Here is a 19,164-nt window from a genome sequence, read left to right on the forward strand (position 1 = left end):
CAGATGTGGAATCAAGGGTGTCTGTCCCCGAGTCAGTGTTTTAACTCAATTTCCTGTAGGGCTGCTCTGGAGAGACATGGAAAAGCTGAAGCACTGACATTTGGAACTAGCATCCGGCACTGCAGTCAGGGTGGCAGGCCCTCAAGAAACACTCAACTCGGGATGCTCTGGCTTCCTCCGCTGAACTCTCCCACCGACGAGCTTCAGATCTTCCCGTCTACTGACTTCATGCACAGCCAGGGCCCTGCAAGCTCATCTCTGCTTCCTACCAAGTTCCTATTAAAGGCCAGTCTTGAAGGACAGGAGGCACCAGGCAAAATCAAGCCACAAATGCCACAAACTCTGCCCTACGTGGAGACACTCCTCAGATTCTTTTTTCTTTTTTTAAAGTTTAGAGACAGGGTCTCTCTCTGTTGCCCAGGCTGGACTGCAGTGGCACGACCACAGCTCGCTACAGCCTTGAATTTCTGGGCTCGAGCAAGCCTCCCACCTCAGCCTCCCGAGTAGCTGGGACTACAGGTGTGTGCCACCATGCCCGGCTAATTTAAATTTTTTTTTTTTTTTTGTAGAGACAGGGGTCTCACTACACTATGTTGTTGCCCAAACTGGTCTCGAAATCCTGGCCAAAAGTGATCCTCTCACCTTGGCCTCCCAGAGTGCTGGGATTACAGGTGTGAGTCACCATGCCTGGAACTTCCCAATGATTCAGACAGGACTCAAGTGCTTCCAGCAGAAGGTTTAAGAAACAAAATAAATAAAGCTGCAGAGGACAGCTTATATTACTTTTCTTCTAACTTTATTTTTTCACTTGGAAAATAGACATGATTTCTGCTTTTCATTGGCGTTGACTGACTTTCACTAAATTTAGTGGATGGCACTTTATGTTTATTTATAGGGCAGTCTGGCATCTTAAAAACCAATAGGAGTGGTAAAAACTTTTAAATGAATCTATATTCTGTGATTGTGCTGCACAAAACGCTAGTGGCATGAATGTTAACAAAAGTACAAACTCTGTTTTCTCCACTAATGAAACAAAAGTGACCCCAAACAGCAATTAACTAAAAACACTATTTCTGTTTGACATTATAGCACATTATATATGCAAGCGGGCAGCAGAGCTTAGCAATGAAGAGCGTAGGCCTTGAAGTCAGCATGATCTGAATGTGGCTCCAATACGGGCTTGGGGAAGTTATTGAACCAAAGAGGTTACATTTCCCTACCTGTAAATGGGGAGAGCAGCAGTCACTGCCTCAGAGAGTTGCTGTAAGGATAGATTAAAAAGTCGTACAATGTGAATTGCAGAGCATGCTAGAAGCAGGCAGCCTTTTCTAGGCTGCTTAGGCAAATGGCTACAATGCTTTTGTGTTCTCTGAGTGAAGTAAAGCACAGAGTTTAGGAAGAGATGCCCCACAGAAACCAGCCAGGGAGGATTTTGCTAAGAAAAATGCACATGCATATAATTCTGATCATTCTATTATAATAACTACTACTGATATACTGACTCAGAGAAAAACTTGTTATGCTATTAGAATCTCTCGTTTTTTCAGAATCCTAATGCCTGGATTTCAGCTTCAACATTTCTATTCTTTAATCTTTACAAATGAGGTCATGTAGAGAAAAGGAAATGCTTATATACTGTTGCTGGGAATGTAAATTAGTACAGCCTCTATGGAAAACAGTATGGAGGTTCCCTAAAGAACTACAAATAGAGCTACCATTCAATCCAGCAATCCCACTACTGGGCAACTAGCCAAAGGAAAATAAATCATAATTTAAAAAAGATACCTGCAAGCGAATGTTTATCACAGCACTATTCACAATAGTAAAGATATGGAATCAGCGTAAGCGTCCATCCATGGATGACTGGATAAAGAAGTTGCGGTATATCTACACAATGAAGTATTATTCAGCTATAAAAAAGAATGGAATCATGTCTTTTGCAACAACATGGATGAACTGGAGGCCACTATTGTAAGTGAAACGACACTGAAACAGAAAATCAAATACCACATGTTCTCACTTATAAGTGGGTACACTCTGTGTACCCAGGGACACAGAGTGTGGAATAATAGACACTGAAGACTTGGAAGGGTGGGAGGGGAATAAGGGATGACAAATACTTACTGGGTACGATGTATATGATTTGGGTGACGGTTACACTGTAAGTCCAGACTTACACTATGCAATATATCTATGTATCAAAATTGCACTTGTAGCCCCTACATTTATATTATAATAAATTTTATAATCATAAATATTTCTGTATATATATGTTTTATAATATATATAAATTTATATATAGAGAAAAGCTAACATTGCTTCTCTAGCTTATGTCAAGTTGCCTTGATATATATATTTATATACATACACATGCACAAAATCAAGTTGCCTTGATTTCTGTCCCAGCTACTCGGGAGGCTGAGGCAGGAGAATGGCATGAACCTGGGAGGCGGAGCTTGCAGTGAGCCAAGATGGCGCCACTGCACTCCAGCCTAGGCCACAAAGCGAGACTCCGTCTCAAAAACAAACAAACAAAAAAAATCGATTTCATATATATATATACATATATATATGAAATGAAGGCAACCTGACATAAGCTAGAGAAGCAAGGTTAGCTAAATAGGTTGAAGTTTTAGGTGGGGCAAGATACCCCATGATTCTCTGGGTCGTCAAAGCATGGTTTATGTATCTGACCTTTGGAAACAGGGATGCTTTTATCAGGAACACTGCTTCTCCCAGGATCTTCCTGTGTGCTGTGATAACATCCCATTCACCCACCCATCTGTCCACCCAGTCATGGAGTACCTACCGTGTCAGGTATTGTGTGTGGTAGACGCTAAAGCATAACATTAGAGTTCTGTAAATATTAAGAATAATTTGGTGCTCACTGCACAATAAAATGACAAGATAAATTAAAGACTAGAGTTAAATTCTGAAGTTTTTCGTCATTTGTGGGTGAGGTGTGCGTGGGGGTGGGCATGTGCATAATGCTTAATTTAATAAGCAATCCAAAGACAGAGAGCACAGAGTTGCAGCTCTGCAAAGCACACCTCCACCACTGCTATTTATTTAATGAATACTCCTGGGCGCTCTTTAAATTGAAAGATGGTTCATTAGATTTGTGCATCTGCCCTTCTCAGCAATCTGTTGTGTTTCTGATGAAGGCAGGAAAAAACACGAACATATCATTTTCGGGTATGTTATGAGTAACGCCGCTTCCAATGATTACAAAGTCATAAAGGGCTCAGGCTGCCTAATTTCAGGAAAACAATTTGTCTGAATCATTCTCTTTCCATTCCTATCTCATTCTAATCTCACTCATCTTGGAAATTTCAAGTACTAGCCCTTTAAAGGAAAAGTACTAATCACCCAATACATTATCTGCAAGCCATAAAAATAAGGACGTTTTTAAGGTATCAAAAAAAGTCCTTTCAAAAATGGCCAAAAAATTCACCCTTTTTTTTTTTTTCCAATCAAGTTAACCACTACCTCTTGTGGGCCCTGATCCTACATTATCCATCTATCTAGTGTAATCTGTCCTGTGGGCTGGTTATTGTAGTGGGGTGTGTGTGTGTGTGCATGTGTATGTATAAATTCTTGGAAGGCAAAAAAAATCTTAAAAAAAATCTTTTGTTTCTGTCTCGGTACGTGCTATACAGAAGATGCTAATAAAAGTGCTGAACCAGGCCGGGTGTGGTGGCTCACACCTGTAATCCCAGCACTTTGGGAGGCAGAGGCAGGCGGATCACTTGAGGCCAGGAGTTCAACCAGCCTGGCGAACATGGCAAAACCCTGTCTCTACTAAAAATACAAAAAATTAGCCAGGAGTGGTGGCGCATGCCTGGAATCCCAGCTACTCGGGAGGCTGAGGTGGGAGGATGTCTTGAATCTGGGAGGCAGAGGTTGCAGTGAGCTGAGATCGTGCCATGCACTCCAGCCTGGGCGAGAGTTGAGACCCTGTCTCAAAAAAAAAAAAAAAAAAAAAGTGCTGAATTAAATAACTGAAGGTAGGTTTCCCTATACAGGCCTTTAAACTATTAAAATATAGACTCACTCATCTGCCAGCCCCTAGCAAACACCTATTTAAGGCCTACTAGGTTTGGGCACCATGCAGGACCCATGAATAAAGACAAGGACACAAACACAAATACAAAAATGTCCCTGCCCTCATGGAGCTTATGCTCAGTGAGGTGAGGCAGGCACTGTCCCCATCACCCCTCATGAACAGCCGAGAGTGACAATCCTACGGAAATGCCCTCTGAAGGGGGCACAGATTCTCATACAGTGCCTTGAACAGAAACAGCTGTATTCTTGAGAGGAGATTCTGAAAGTTTCTTTCACTCTCTTATGGAGACAGCTAATACACACACACACACAAATTAATGTTATATATAGTCAATTTCTCTATGAAATCACATTTTGAGCAAGGAAACCTTGGCCATTTCTTGGTTCATCATACACTGCCTCAAAGGGTTGGCTTGGGCTCCTGCTGAGTGGAGGGAGGTAACTTAAATCTTCGAGGCTGAGTAGCCTTGGTCCCTTCCTCCCATCTCCTATGTAGTTTCACAAATAGTAATAAAAGGTAGGGCTAGAATTCAGTGTTTATTTCAAGTAGGTTGGAAACTCAAGTGGTCAAGATGGTGGGGAAGATGTATAAGACTAAAACGTAGTTTTGTTATGTCAACCTAGGAAAAATACATGAATTGTAAGAGGCTTTGGGTTAAGAGGTGCTCTGTACGGAATGCTGACTGACTCAGTCATAGTCAGAGTGTGGCATTAAGCACTGCTGATGTTGTGCTCATCTGTGCTGAGTAGCACAGAGGATGAAGCAGTCCTTGCCTTCAAGATGCTGAACAACATACACTAATAAGTACTTAAAAGACAGTGATATAATTGCCAGAGAGGTAAGAAGAAGATCAAACAGCAGCCCACAGGAGGCAGTGACCAACTTTGCTTCTCCAAGTAGCTGATTTATGGATGATGAAGAGAGAATCACTCATTCAACATGCATCTGACTGCCTACGTTGTACTGTAAATGCTAGGATGTTGTTATTGGAAGTGTATAAATAGACATATAAATATATATACTCCAGCATCCCAATGTAGTTATGACTGGCCATCCAAAAAGCAAAAATCCAGTTTCCGCAGATCCTGCTGCCCCAAAAGATAGGTGTGGCATATACTGATTCCCTGGAAGATGCAGCAACAAAACTTCCCACTTCCTTCCTAACAGACGACAACAACGGTGACAAAATACTACCCTCACTGATGCCGCATCACTTTAATGCTGCCATGACAAAGAAAACCACAAAGCCCCAGGCAGCTTTGAAAAGGATGGAAAATCCCTAAGCAGATCTTGACAGTGTCAGGTTCTCTACCGGCCCCGTCAGACACAGCCTCAAGCCTCAAAGGACTGATACTTTTAGTCAGAGTTTTTAGTGTTTCATGTGGAATAAATGTTTTCTTCTGAAATTGGCAAAATAACTGGCTGGCTTTTGAGAACGCAACATCCTGCCAGCCCTGTCATGGCTCGATACCGCTAGACATCCAGAAACCCTATACATTGATTTTCTTTTGTCCTTCAGACACATGGGAAAAACTCATCCATAACATTTGGACAGTCTTCAAGAAGTCTCCACAGCTGCTGTGGTCAGGCGTTCATTTCTACACAGAAGAAATGACTAACACAAGATTGCGTTTCATCTTCTGGTTGTATGAGGAGCATTTACCATAAAGGGTAGTGAGCAAAGGTTACTACATCTTATTCTTCTCAGTAGCATCTATAGTACAACCCAAGAAACACGCCCACCCCACTCAGAGCCCATGGCAGCCTGTGTGTGGCGGGGCCTCTGAAGGGCACTGCCCCATCTGCTGAGCCGGGATCCTCTTGGCATCCGATCAATACCTACCAGCAAAGTGAAGCTGTGTTCCAGCAGCATCCCATACTGTTGGACAAGCTTCTCTCGGGTCACACTGGGGAGCTCCGGGAGTGTCTCCCGAATCTGGTCAATATTGATCACTTGCTGTGGGTCTGCACCTGCGGGCAGAGATGTGGCGTCGTAGAGCACCAGGGGAGGCAGGTTGGGTTCTGGCATGAACCTGGGCAGACAGAGGAGACGGGACCTGAATCTGGAGTACTTGGATTAATGAGAAAACAAAACCTCCCCCAGTGATATGAATGTTTCTGTGTTTAGATGCCATGTTACTTGCAAATATTTTCAAATGTCCTATTATGTCAATTCTGTTTCCCAGGAAAGCCATTGCATAAGTGTCAAAACCTCCAAATCCACCCCTCTCCATGCTTATAAATAAGATGAGTGAAAGAAGCACAACACAGGCTTGAAGTCACACTGGGATTTGTAACTGTGGATCATTCAATCCACTGTTCATCAGGAATTGTGTCCACAGTTGTGTGTTGCTTCACGACGGCGATATGTTCGTAGAGATGTGTCGTTAGGTGATTTCGTCATGGGACCATCACAGAGTGCACTCACATGAACCTGGATGGTACAGCCTACTACACATAGGCCATGTGGAGTAGCCTACTGCTCCAAGGCTACTGAGTGTCCCAAATCCTGCAGGCAACTGTAACACAATGGCATTGGTGTATCTAAGCATGTCTGAACAAGAAAGGGACGGTAAAAATGCCATATGACAATCTTATGGGACTCTTGTAGCATACGTAATCCACTATTGACAGAAACATCCATATGCATGCAGGACTATGTCTTCATAAAGACACAGGCTGGAAAAAACAGGACCAAATGAGAACAATTTGCTTATTAGAAGGAAAGATGACTTTCCCCCCCATTTCAACATTTCTACTATTTTTAGCAGCATTTACATAAATAAAAAATGAAAGGAAAAAAATTTACCCTTGAGAAATAGAAGAAATGAATAGATGTTGCCTAAATAAAATGTGACAGCTGGAGAAGAGGGAGGGATGAAGAGGTGGAGCACAGGGCATGCAGTGGAACTTCTCAGTGTGACATGATGGTGGATGCATGTCATTGTGCATATGTCAAAACCCACGCAATGTACCACACAAAGAAGGAACCCTAGTGTAAACCATGGACTCTAGCCAATAAGGAAGTGTGATTGGTTTCATCATTGTAACAAATGAGCATCTTGCATTACTGTGGCACATTAACAGGAGACTCTGGGGGGAGAGTGGGGAGGGGAGTACGTGAGAACTCTGGACGTTCCATTCAATTTTATTGTAAAGCTAAAACTGCTCTAAAAAATGAAGGGAATTAATTTTTTTAAGTGTCAAAGCTGCACCATTGCATGTAATCTTATGAAACAAGATGTCCCTCCCTCTGTTCTCGTCCAGCACTAATGGTTACTCTCTGCCCATTTTTGTCAAAGGGCTTATGTAGAAAAAGCAGGGTATTCAGAAGAAGTGGTGGTTCGGAGGGAATGGACTCGAAGCACATGCTACCCATCGGCTCACTGCCAGATCTCTTCTGTGAGTTAGTCTGGCTTCTGAGGGCAAGAGGGAACCCAGGGGAAGCTTCCTGCAGCTCACTATCATTTGAGGCATCACGCTGAAGCCACGGGCGGATGGAAAGCCGGACTCCACACTCAGGGGAAGGCGCACCAACAGGGGAGGGAGCAACACTCAGGAATAAAGTGGGCCCCTGGGAGAACAGACTCACCCGGGAAGTTCACGGTTAATTAAAATAATTTTGACTCTAGCAGACACACAATGGGAGTTCTTGGGGTGAGGTTCATGCTAAGCGTTTATGAGTTTCTTCTTTCCCACATAAACATGCAAATTTTGATCCTCATTGATAATAGCTACACTTGCATCTTTCTGCCCTTCACAAAGGAAAGGTGGCTGATCTCACAACTTTGTTGCTTAAAACTTCAACCTGCTAAACTCAATGAGAAAAAAATAAAAGTTTCAATTATCTTATGCCTGTTCTTAGCATTTGCTTTATTTATGGGTCTCATATTAAGTAGTTCAACTTAATTTATCATGAAATAGCATCATGTGAGGTTCAAGGGAACTACCATCAACATACGCTATCAACATCTCTTTTCTCATTTCTTCTCAAGGAGCTTCATTCAGCGTATTACTGAATCAGTTACTGAACATTAGAATAAGAACAGCCTAGGCCCCAACCTCTACAGCCATCCTCCTAGCTCAACTATGACAACTTTGACACAGCAGTGGATGAACAAGTTCTTCCAAAAGCTGAATCAGTCAAACAAGGCACCAGATCTGAGGCTACCAAATCAAGAAACTAGTACTTCTCTCGGTATGCATATCAAAGAGGAAGTCTAGATGTCCCATCATGTTACAACAATGACAAAAAGTGGTTTCTAAAAATTGTTCAGGATCATTATGTTGAACTTTAAATGAACTTGAAATACGCCCCAGCCCCCGATATATAGCGGTATTTTGCCATAAGGAGTAACCACCTGTAGTCCTGTTTTCCTTCTTTGTCTCTCATTGACATGGTGCACCTGCAATAGTTAAATAAGAAAACATTAAACATTGAAAGCAGCACTGGCCAGCCTATATGTGGGGAAGGGCTCCCCTACCAATAAGGGACACAGGCAAAATCAAACTCTGTGGACTTCCATGGGGAAACCTTAAATGAATACATTCAAAAAACAATCATAAAGAAAGCGAAATGTACAGAATGATCTTTTTTTTTTTTTTTTTAAAGGAAATGACTTCAATGTAGTCATCTTTCAGCCAGCTCAAACTCGGCTTTTGAGCTTTTTTTCAGTATTCTGCTTTAAGTATACAATGCTCAAAATTCTGAGTGAGAAAATTAAGGCCCAAGTTATCTAAACAAAAATAAGGCATCTCTACAACCAGGTCTTCACTCTGTTCCGCCTCTAGCTTCAGCTGGGAAAGGTCTGATAGATTATTAAGGAAGTAAAAATTCTTGCCACAAGGCAGGTAAGCTGGAAGCAGAGAAGGAAAGGGCCTAAAACGAAGCCCTCGGGCACAGTCTGGGTCACTTCAAGTCTCCTAGCAGCCCTAGGGTGTATTATATCCCTATAGGGTACAGTACTTTTCTTTTTTTTTTTTTTTTTGAGACGGAGTCTTGCTCTTTCGCCCAGGCTGGAGTGCAGTGGCGCTATCTCGGCTCACTGCAAGCTCCGCCTCCTGGGTTCACGCCATTCTCCTGCCTCAGCCTCCTGAGTAGCTGGCCCTACAGGTGCCCACCACCACACCTGGCTAATTTTTTGTATTTTTAGTAGAGACGGGGTTTCACCATGTTAGCCAGGATGGTCTCGATCTCCTGACCTCGTGATCCACCCGCCTCGGCCTCCCAAAGTGCTGGGATTACAGGCGTGAGCCACCGCGCCTGGCCTTTTTTTTTGTTTTTGAGAGGAGTCTCGCTCTGTCGCCCAGCCTGGAGTGCGGTGGCGACATCTCAGCTCACTGCAAGCGCCGCCTCCCGGGTTCATGCCATTCTCCTGCCTCAGCCTCCCAAATAGCTGGGACTACAGGCACCCATCACCATGCCCGGCTAATTTTTTGTATTTTTTTAGTAGAGACGGGATTTCACCATGTTAGCCAGGATGGTCTCGATCTCCCGACCTCGTGATCTGCCCATTGCCTCCCAAAGTGCTGGGATTACAGGCATGAAGGGTACAGTACTTTTCTAATTGTACTAATGAGGAAACCTAAAAGTGGAGACGCTACGTGCCTCCTTCAAGGTCACATGGCTGGTCAGTGGCTGAGCCCAGCCCTCTCGCACCACCCCCGGCTGTGGTCAGGACGCTCAGCAATGCAAACTCACCCCAGCTTGTGATGAAATGAGCGTGTTTCGTTCAGAATTTCACCTCCATTCTCAAGTTCATTGATTTGCCTCTGAATTTCATAGTCTAGGAAAAACACACTAATTTAGCATCATATTTTGATTATACCTTTCATCCAGTCAAGCAATAATTAGAAACAACCTTTCTCAATCTCTAAGTTAAAAAAAAAAAAAATCAAGAAGATTGTTTATAATAATCCTTCCCTTACACACTATATTTCCTTCTCACTGCCATCGTAGAATATTGGTGTTGGAAAGGGCCTTAGGAAGGCAGGCTCACTCCGTGTTGAGACAATTCAGGTTCAGAGAGATTAAGCAACCCCATGCAGATGACATGACTTGGCAGAAGTGGGGCTGGGCCCAATATCTCGGTCTGAGATTGCTGCCTACCCAGGGCCCTTACCCTGGGAGTCTGGGATGGGCTTCAAAGGCTCTGGTATCCCCAAAATTATACACAAAGTGTGGGTTGTGTGCATATGTGCAGGTTTTGGAGAGGGGGTCCAGCATTTACATTATCTTTTCAGAGGGACCCACGGCCCCAAATGATTAAGATCCAAGGATCCATGCCTCAGCATCAAATGAGGGAGGCTGTGGGAATCAAAACACAACCACAATTGCTAAGATGTTGCTGCTTTTTTTTTCTTTTTTTGAGAGATGGGGGTCTCACTATGTTTTCCAGCCTAGTCTCAATCTCTTGGTCTCAAACAATCCTCCTGCCTTGGCCTCCCAAAGTGCTGGGATTACAGGCATGAGCCACTAAGCCCAGCCTGCTAAACTTCTTTATGAAAATATCTTGAGCCTCCACCTTAACTCTCCCCACCATGTACTACCTTTCCTTGCCCAAACCTAAACCCTTTTATCTGAGTTGCTAAGAGGCAGCAACAGCAAAACGTGTCAGTTTTTGCTCCCCATCTCTCCCCAGCTCCAGTGATCTCTTTGGTTGACACGAGATGATGGCTAAATGGCCTGACATAGGGAGAAAAAGGTGGTGAAAAATAACAGGCTTGGAGAATTGAACCCATAGTAAAGCTTTGGCTCTTCCACTCTGAGTCAGACCACAGGGAGATTTCTCCCTCAGACTGGTCCTCCAAAGAGTTCTTCATAGGACAGGAGAAGGTTAGGGGTCTCCTTCAGAATTCATGGATGACTCTACCTAAAATTGGGCTGCTTTTTTAAGGTTACCATCACCACCTCTTAAAATAACGGGTCCCAGCCCACTACTACCTACAGGGGGAGGTGGAACTTCCTCCATTTGTTCCAGGCTTCCTCCTCACCAACTTGGCTTATAAGGGTTTTCCCTGACTCAAATCTTTCATGGCTTTGGGAACATGGGCTATGTCCCTTTCCGGATGCAGAACAGTTCACCATCTTTAGTCTGCCTTCATATGGGAGCCTATCCCTTCCCTCTCTGCTCCCATAAGCTATCCGTTTGACCACTTTAATGCCTTTTTCCTGAAGACTGTCTTCATTGAGGCTGGTTGATTCACTTCACGTTCAGGACAATAAGGTCTAATACAAGACTAGAATCGTCTTTTCTGTACTGTTTCTAATACTTTTCTTGACAAGACCAGGGCTATATTAAACATTTTGGCTACAGCAAAACTTTGGCAACAGATTCAGTTGTCTTGGTCTCTGTGCACTCTTGAAGGGGTGCACTTCAAACTCCATCCCTCCCTCTTCCTCTCTAGATAGCTTCGGTTTTAAAAAATCTTTTTAGTCCTCTGAGGTCCTCCCCTTGAATTCACAGTTACCTATATCTACGGGACTGCTCAGATATTTATCTTGCTAAACTATTTTAGTTATTATACATTTATCATCAAAGAAATACCCACAGTGTGTGCTCCAGAAAGACTACTACTTCACTGCATGGGCACATAATCTAGCAGTTAAAAAGAATATAAAAAGCAGGAAAACATAATGACCATTTAGGTCAAGCCATGGTCAATCTAAAATGAACAACCATGACCTAGTAAATCTCAAGCTGGTCAGAAAGAAGGTGGTAAATGGTAAAACACAGCCACTATCTTTTGTGGATCCTCTGATAAAGAGGTGGAGTCTAATTTCCCCTCAAGTCTGCTTTGAATTCAATGTAATTTTCTTTTTTTTTTCTTAGAGACAGAGTCTTTCTCTGTCGCCCAGGCTAGAGTGCAGTGGCGTGATCACAGCTCACTACAACCTCAAACTCCTGGACTCAAGTGATCCTCCCACCTCAGCCTCTTGAGTAGCTGGGACTACAGGTGCTCACCACCATGACTGGCTAAATTTTTAATTTTTTATAGAGATGGGGTCTTGCTATGTTGCCCAGGTGGTCTTGAACTCGTGGCCTCAAGCAATCCACCCACCTTGGCTTCCCAAAGTGCTGGGATTATAGGCATGAGGCACTGTGCCTGGCCTCAATCTACTTTGAATAGAACACATTGGAAGTGACACTGTGTGAGGTCTACAGCTTAGGACTCACTTCTGCCTTCGTCCTCCCGAAATGCTCCCACTGCCTCATAAGAAAGCCAAGGCTAGGCAAGTGCATGAAGAAAGATCACATGGATGGAGAAGCCCAGCAGACATCAGCATCAAGGCCCCAAGGTATGAGAGTGACTACCATGGACCCTCTGCTTCAGCTGGCCTGCCGGTTTCCCACAGCCACATGAGTGAGCCGACACAGGACCAACAGAACGGACCAGTGAAAACTAAAGTAGTTCTTGTGTAAGCCACTAAGTTTCTGGGTTGTTTGTTACCCAGCAAGAGAGAAACAATAGGAAGAAGGACACTAGGAGCGGCAGCTGGCATTCACCTATGGCTTTGGCCAGGAACCTGATGCTGTTGAGATTCTTCACTTCCGTTCGAACGCCCAAAGGCTCCCCAGGGTGATGCACGGATATATTGGCATCCACTCTCAACTGGCCCTCTGGAAGGAGAGAAGAAAACAACTCCTTAGAAATTCTTTGAGGTGACATAGTCTTTTAAAGGCAGGGAGTGTCAAAGGAAGCAGCATCTAACTCTACCTGCTGTTTAGTTATAGCAGCCTAACTTCAGAGAAGGCACGGTTGGTTCTGAAGTAGGTCGTGGCTGGTACTTCTGGCCACTCGAGAGGGGTTACAGTCCTGAGGCATCTACAGTGTGTGCCTGTACATGTGAACATATACAGATGTGTGTGCTTATGCACATATGGAGGAGAAGTTTTAGATTTGCCAGCTGGAGAGATCTAATTTTTTTGTGCTAAACAAGAAAAACAAAACTATTAAAATGGAGATTGACTCTGCAGTTTTATACTGAAGTTTTTTTTCAAAGTGTCAGAGCTGAGTTGGAGGAAAGGCCTCATATATCTGATAACCCTACACTGCTCTCCATTGGAATGTGGATTTCTAACAGTGATTCCAGGAGATTTAGAGGAGAGTCCTTGAGAATTTGCAGCTCAAGGGCAAGAACTGAAATCTGGGCTTTCCCCCCTCCTCCTTCCTCCAGGTACTGTAATAATCTCTTCCTTCCACAAACATGACTCCGAATCCTTCCTGACTGCTGTAACGATTTGCTACAGCAGACAGACAGCACTGTTACGAAGTCAGGAGTCTGTGGTGGGACTCAGAGAGGTGCTGACCCCATGCTGGGAGGACCTTCTTTGACCCTGGAGGCCCCTCAGATTAGGAGCAACAAGCCCTAAAGAAGCAGGCAATGTGTGGGGAGGACTAAAAGGCTCTTGAGGAAGAGAGAGAGAGAAATCCCAAGACAAATAGATGTACGTAAGAAAGAATCACATTTGGCACCCTACAAAGTAAAGCTCTCAGATTCTCTGTTCCTCGTTTCATTTACAACATTTAAAAGAGAACAGAGTGAGAAGACAAAATGCTGGATTTTATTTTCCTAGTTACGTTTTTAAATTAAAAGTAATCTGCCAAACCTGAGTGTCTTGATGGGCCGAATAAATTCATTTCCCAAGATTCCAAAGCAAAAGCATATTAAAATAATAAAGTAGTCAAAATGAATTCCATGTCAAGAAAAGGAGACCCTTGGAACTGGTTCTCTGTCATTCTCCCAGTGCTGGGCTGTGGGGCCTATACCAAGCTGGAGGTCGCCGGTGGCCCATGGCTGACACCTCACCACTCACCCTCAGAGAAAGGGAAGGGCTCGCCCAATTGCCACCCGTGCTGACAGGGAAAAGATGTCTCTTAGCTCAGACATTACTCTCTCCAGCACTGACTTCTCAACACTTTTACAAGAATTCTGTAACCCCTGATTTTTAATCCCTTTTTTGACAAGTTGTGTGTATCTGCATCTCAGGAAGTCCCAACTATTCCTGACATCGTGAGACTCTCGGTCTAGGAACCCTGAGGTCATCTTCTACTTCTCTGTTTTCTTTGCCCCTTATATCCAAACTGGCAACTAGCCCCTACCAGTTTGGAAGCTGTCAAATATCACTAATGTCTGTCACGGCCTTTCCATTTCCATGGCTACCACCCTTGCCCAAGGTGCCTCGCCCAAGGTCTCCGAACTTTAGGCTTAGGTGATAAGAGCACATCCTGACTCAACACAGTTCCCTCCTTGTCCAGGGACTGGCAATGTGGCTGTAACTTTCATCCTGCTATAGTCTGGGTTCATCATTCCTGCTGTTTACTCAACAGCACAGACAGCTCCTACCGGATTATCTGGGCTCCTCTGCTTGGTGTTCCACAGCTCTCATCTGGATTCAGTCGACACAACCTGTATGTTCCCACTGCTCATTCCGGGAGAAAGCTCCCCTCCAATCAGGGCAGCCTTCTGTATACACAACCCTGTCTGCTCCACCAGCACGCTCTCTTTATCAGAGCTACTGTCCCTCTCCTCATCCCTCAAGGCCTCACTTGAGTGTTACCGCCTCCTCCTAGAAGCCCTCCTCAGCAAGCTGGCCTGCATTGGTGGGTCCCCTAAACTATCAGAATACTTATAATCTATACTACAGAATTCAGTACATGACCATAGTCTACTGTGCACTGGCCTCCATCTTTAAGACCAGAATGAAAGGCCCCTGAGGACTGAGCCAGATTTTAACTCCCACTTGCCTTCTCAAGGGCATCACTCTCAGTTATCCCTTCTCTCCCATACCAGTCATTACTCTTTCTCAGCATTCCATCTGACGTATACATATGCAATAGTATTTCTTATTAAATGAACAAACAAGAACCCCAAAACCTATTCCCTTGAACCCAGTTCTCACTCTATCAGTCACTCATCTATCGTTTCTCTGGTTTCCTTTTCAGCAAAGCCTCTTAAACAAGTTTTGTTTGTTTGTTGCATACACTGTCTCCGCTATTTCACTTCCCATTTATTCCTTAACCCACGTCAGCCTGGCTTCTCTCCCCATCTCTCTAAAAATGCCCTTGTCAGAGTCACCAACAGTCTCCTGGCTGCCATATCCAGTGGACACAGGACATGCTTGTCTTCACCTACTGGACACCTCAGCAACATTTGACAAGCCAACCAATCCTTCCTTCGTGAATTATCTTCCTAGCTCAGCTTCTGCTGCCTTTTGCTCCCAGTTTTCGTCCTCTGGATGCTTTGTTTCCATTTCATTTGCTGATGGCTTCCTTCCCATCCAAACCCAGGACCCCCTTCCTTATCTAGACTCTCTGGGTGGACGGATACAGTTTTAAATACCACCTCATGCTGAGGATGCCTACATTTCTCTCTCCAGCCCAGACCTCTCTGAGCTCCACACTTACAGCTCTGGTATCTATTTGACACCTCCACTTGGAGGTTTCACAGGCATCTCAATTTCCAAAAGGAAATCCTGATTTGCCCCTGCACAAAGACATTCTCGATCTCATCTTCCAATTTCGGTAAACAGCACCACCATCTAGCTCCTCCAGCTTCCCTAAAGGCATTTGTGCTTCCTCCCTGTCTCTTACCTTCCACACCAGCCTATTTCTAAAAACCATCTTGTATGTCTCTCTTGTCTCTCCATCTTCATCTTCACTGCCACCAGTGCTGTCCAAAACAGCATCATCTTCCATCTGAACTACTGCAAAAGCTTCTTAACTGGTCTCCTGGCTTCTACTCTTACCCATCGGAAATCCACTTCCCACAGAGCAGCCAGAGCGGTTTTCTAAAACATTCATCAGACTATGTCTTTCCCTTGCTTAAAAGCCTTTCAGTGATTACCACTGCACCTGGGTTGAGAGCTAAACTTCTTGCCATTCTCTCTGATCTACCCCTTGCCTGCCTTTACAGTGTCACCTGATGCCACTGCTCCTTCTGCTTCTGGCACAGTGGCCTTGTGCTACCTCGCTTACCTCATGGCCCATTCCTAGCTCTTTCTCACCTCAGGGCCTTGGCCTTAGCTGTTTTCTGGAATGCTCGTCTCCTGGCTCTATGCTGCCTGGGCCTTGAATCATTCTTCAGGTTTTAAATACATGTCACCTCCTCTGAGGGCCTTTAAAAAACAACATTGTCACTTTCCAATGTTACTCTGTAGCATGGCACCCCATTTATTTCCTTGAGGTATTTGTTGCTGTAATTGTTTTATTTGTTAATGTCTTTGTCACCCTCCTGAACATAAGATCCATGTGGCAGGAACAACGCCTTTTGTGGGACCTAGAGTTGGGTCTGGCACTTGGTGACTGTTCAATAAATGAAATCTTATTGAGCGACGAATGCCAGAACGCTGGCATTTTCCTGAGCAATGAGTAAGCAGACTGGTTTCTGTCTCACACTAGGTTCCCGGTAAGTTCTACAGTTCCGTCTGAATAGGACTAATCTGCAGTTGGAATCCTCTGAAAGGCCCATTAAGCTCAAAGGAAAACTTCCAAAGTGTGCTGAGCTCCATCGAACCAAATTGCAATAGTTGGGAGACAACTTTTTTTGAACTCAGGGAACCATGAATTGGACCTCGCCTGCTTTTAAAAATGAAAGCATCTTTCACAATTTAGAATTCTAATTTGGAAGAGGAATAAAAGCACGAGTTTCGGTCTCTCCCAGAGAAGACTACACTCCATAAATACCTGAGAGGAATCATTTAGTATCCTGCAGTGTTGAAAGAGAGTTCGCCAGCCTGGATTCAAATGCAGTATCAAACATTAACAAAAGACATGCTATCTAGTGAAGACAAAATACCTTTTAAACAAATTAAGTTAAATTGCCTCAAGTGCACAAAAGCTTTACTAGTTAGGTTTACTTCAATGCATTCTGCACCACTGAGGGACAGCCTTCATTCACACATCATGAGAATGGCATCAGGCTCAATTTCTATCTTCTAGAAGTAGAGATTTATAACAGCAAAACTAAAAAAAACTATACCACTGAGCACAGTGATAAAGTGCAGTTTCATATTTTTCTCTAAAACACATTCACACAACAGAAATATAACATCAAGACAGAAAACTGTTTCTGCCAACAGCAGGGGCCCAAAGATGCAGTGGGTAAGGTTTGTTAAGCTATCTCGTTCTGATCACTGAAAATAACAAGGTTTGACCAAAAAAAAAGTGACCAAATTTTACTGAACGTATTTTACAAAGCTCACTCATCTAGATGAGTGGTAATTCCATAAAAGTATTACTACTTATTACTGTTAATAAGAGCACCGAACATGTATCCAGCACAGGCTGTTTTCGAGGCCCTGTCCTAAGTTTTCTAGACATTAGTACATTCATTAGTACATTTCTTGACATTAGTACATTCATTGTAATATAGCTTTAGTCAGAAGTCCCCAACCCGGGGGCCATGGACAGGTACTGGTCTGTGGCCTGTTAGGAACCAGGTGGCACAGCAGGAGGTGAGTGGTGGGCAAGAGGGACAAGCTTCATCTGTATTTACAGCTGCTCCTTATCCCTCGCATTACCATCTGAGCTCCGCCTCCTGTCAGATCAGCCATGGCATTAGATTCTCATAGGAGCACGAACCCTATTGTGAACTGTGCATGAGAGGAATCTAGGCTTTGTGCTCCTTATAAGAATCTACCATCTAATAATCTGTCACTGTCTCCCATCACCCCCAGATGGGACCATCTAGTTGCAGGAAAACCAGCTGAGGGCTCCCAGTGATTCTACATTACAGTGAGTTGTATAATTATTTCATTATATATTACAATGTAATAATAGAAATAAAGCAGACGATCAATGTAATGCACTTGAATCATCCTGAAACCACCCCGCCTTCGGCCCCCCAAGTCCACAGAAAAAATTGTCTTCCACGAAACCGGTCCCCGGAGCTAAAATGGTTGGGGACTCTTGGTTTTGGTGACAAAGCCACTGAGCTATTCCTAAGGCCTTTCAAACTTAACCTGCCCAAACTGGAATTCTATGTTTTCTCCCACAAAGTCATTCCTCTCAGCCAGCTGCTGCAACTCCATCAGCTCTATCAGATGGCCTTGATGATTTCCTTTCCTCTTTGGTTTCTTCTTTTCCCCTTCTATACAAAATTATTTGGGAACATGTTTTTTAAGTGTGGAAAGTGAGGCTCAGATAAATCAAAGCCTGGGAACCTACAGCTAGAAGTTGCAGGACAGGATTCCAAGCCAGATCCAGGACCTGGCAGCCCTTGGCACCCCACCTTGCTATACTGCCTCTCTTAAGTCAGCATCTGTGATGGTCATGACACTGCCATGGCTGCCACTAGGGAAGTGGTACGAAGCTGTGCTTACAGAAAGGGCTCTTGGACCCAGACACACCTGGGCTCAAGTCCCAGCTCTGTCACTTCTTGTGAGCCTTAGGCAAATAACTCCCACCTCTCTAAGCCTCAGTTTCCTCACCTGCAACAGGCAAACACTACCACCTACTTCTCAGCAATGTCATAAAATGTAAATGAGATGTCAAATTAATTTTAAAATGCCTAGTGAACTGAGGAGCATATATTAAATGTTCCAACTGATAGATATTATTATCGTTGAAACACTTAGCATGTCTACTTCTGTACACATTCAACTTACCAAACTATTAATACTTTGGGCATCTCCACAACAGGGGCAAAAGGCTGTCCACTGAGAATGAAATGACTTGGAACCTGGGCTGAGCTGGTCTATGCTCATCAGCAAAACTATCAGGAACTCACAGAACCACAGCCCAGAAGCAATTAGGCTTCATTCCACAGCACCCTGGGTGTCCACTAGTCTTCAGTGTCACCTCTTCAGGGTGGCCCTCAGCTCCTAAGCTGCAGGCTCCAGGGCCAACACAGTGGTCCTAAAGGGGTGGGAGGAGGGACAGAAGGATGAGCAAAGGAGAGGGGGCTGATAAAATGCTCACAGCACCAAAGGAGCTGGCTCCCTGCAGACTCCAGGCAGACCTCAGCTCCCACGGAACTTTAGAACAACCAAAGCTACTCGGCTGCTGTGTTAAAAGCTGTTGGATTTGTATTTAAAAGAAACAAAAAGTGTCACAACAAGTGAGATTTAATGAACACTCTCAGCTGTCACTGACTG

General features: G+C 44.1%; 1 protein-coding gene across 2 annotated transcripts in view; it reads right to left on the bottom strand.

Moving 5' to 3' along the window:
* Window positions 1–19,164, bottom strand: part of GATB (glutamyl-tRNA amidotransferase subunit B) — a 90,254-nt gene that overhangs the window by 24,552 nt on the left and 46,538 nt on the right. For both annotated transcript variants that reach the window (XM_003815888.5, XM_008968902.4), the window contains exons 6-9: window positions 12,574–12,687; window positions 9,768–9,852; window positions 8,428–8,472; window positions 5,910–6,099 (exon numbers count right to left, since the gene is read on the bottom strand). In XM_003815888.5, the coding sequence (XP_003815936.3) occupies window positions 5,910–6,099; window positions 8,428–8,472; window positions 9,768–9,852; window positions 12,574–12,687 (434 nt within the window). The remainder of the gene's footprint in view (window positions 1–5,909; window positions 6,100–8,427; window positions 8,473–9,767; window positions 9,853–12,573; window positions 12,688–19,164) is intronic.

Source organism: Pan paniscus, chromosome 3, assembly GCF_029289425.2.
Source record: "Pan paniscus chromosome 3, NHGRI_mPanPan1-v2.0_pri, whole genome shotgun sequence".
Lineage (NCBI taxonomy): Eukaryota > Metazoa > Chordata > Mammalia > Primates > Hominidae > Pan > Pan paniscus.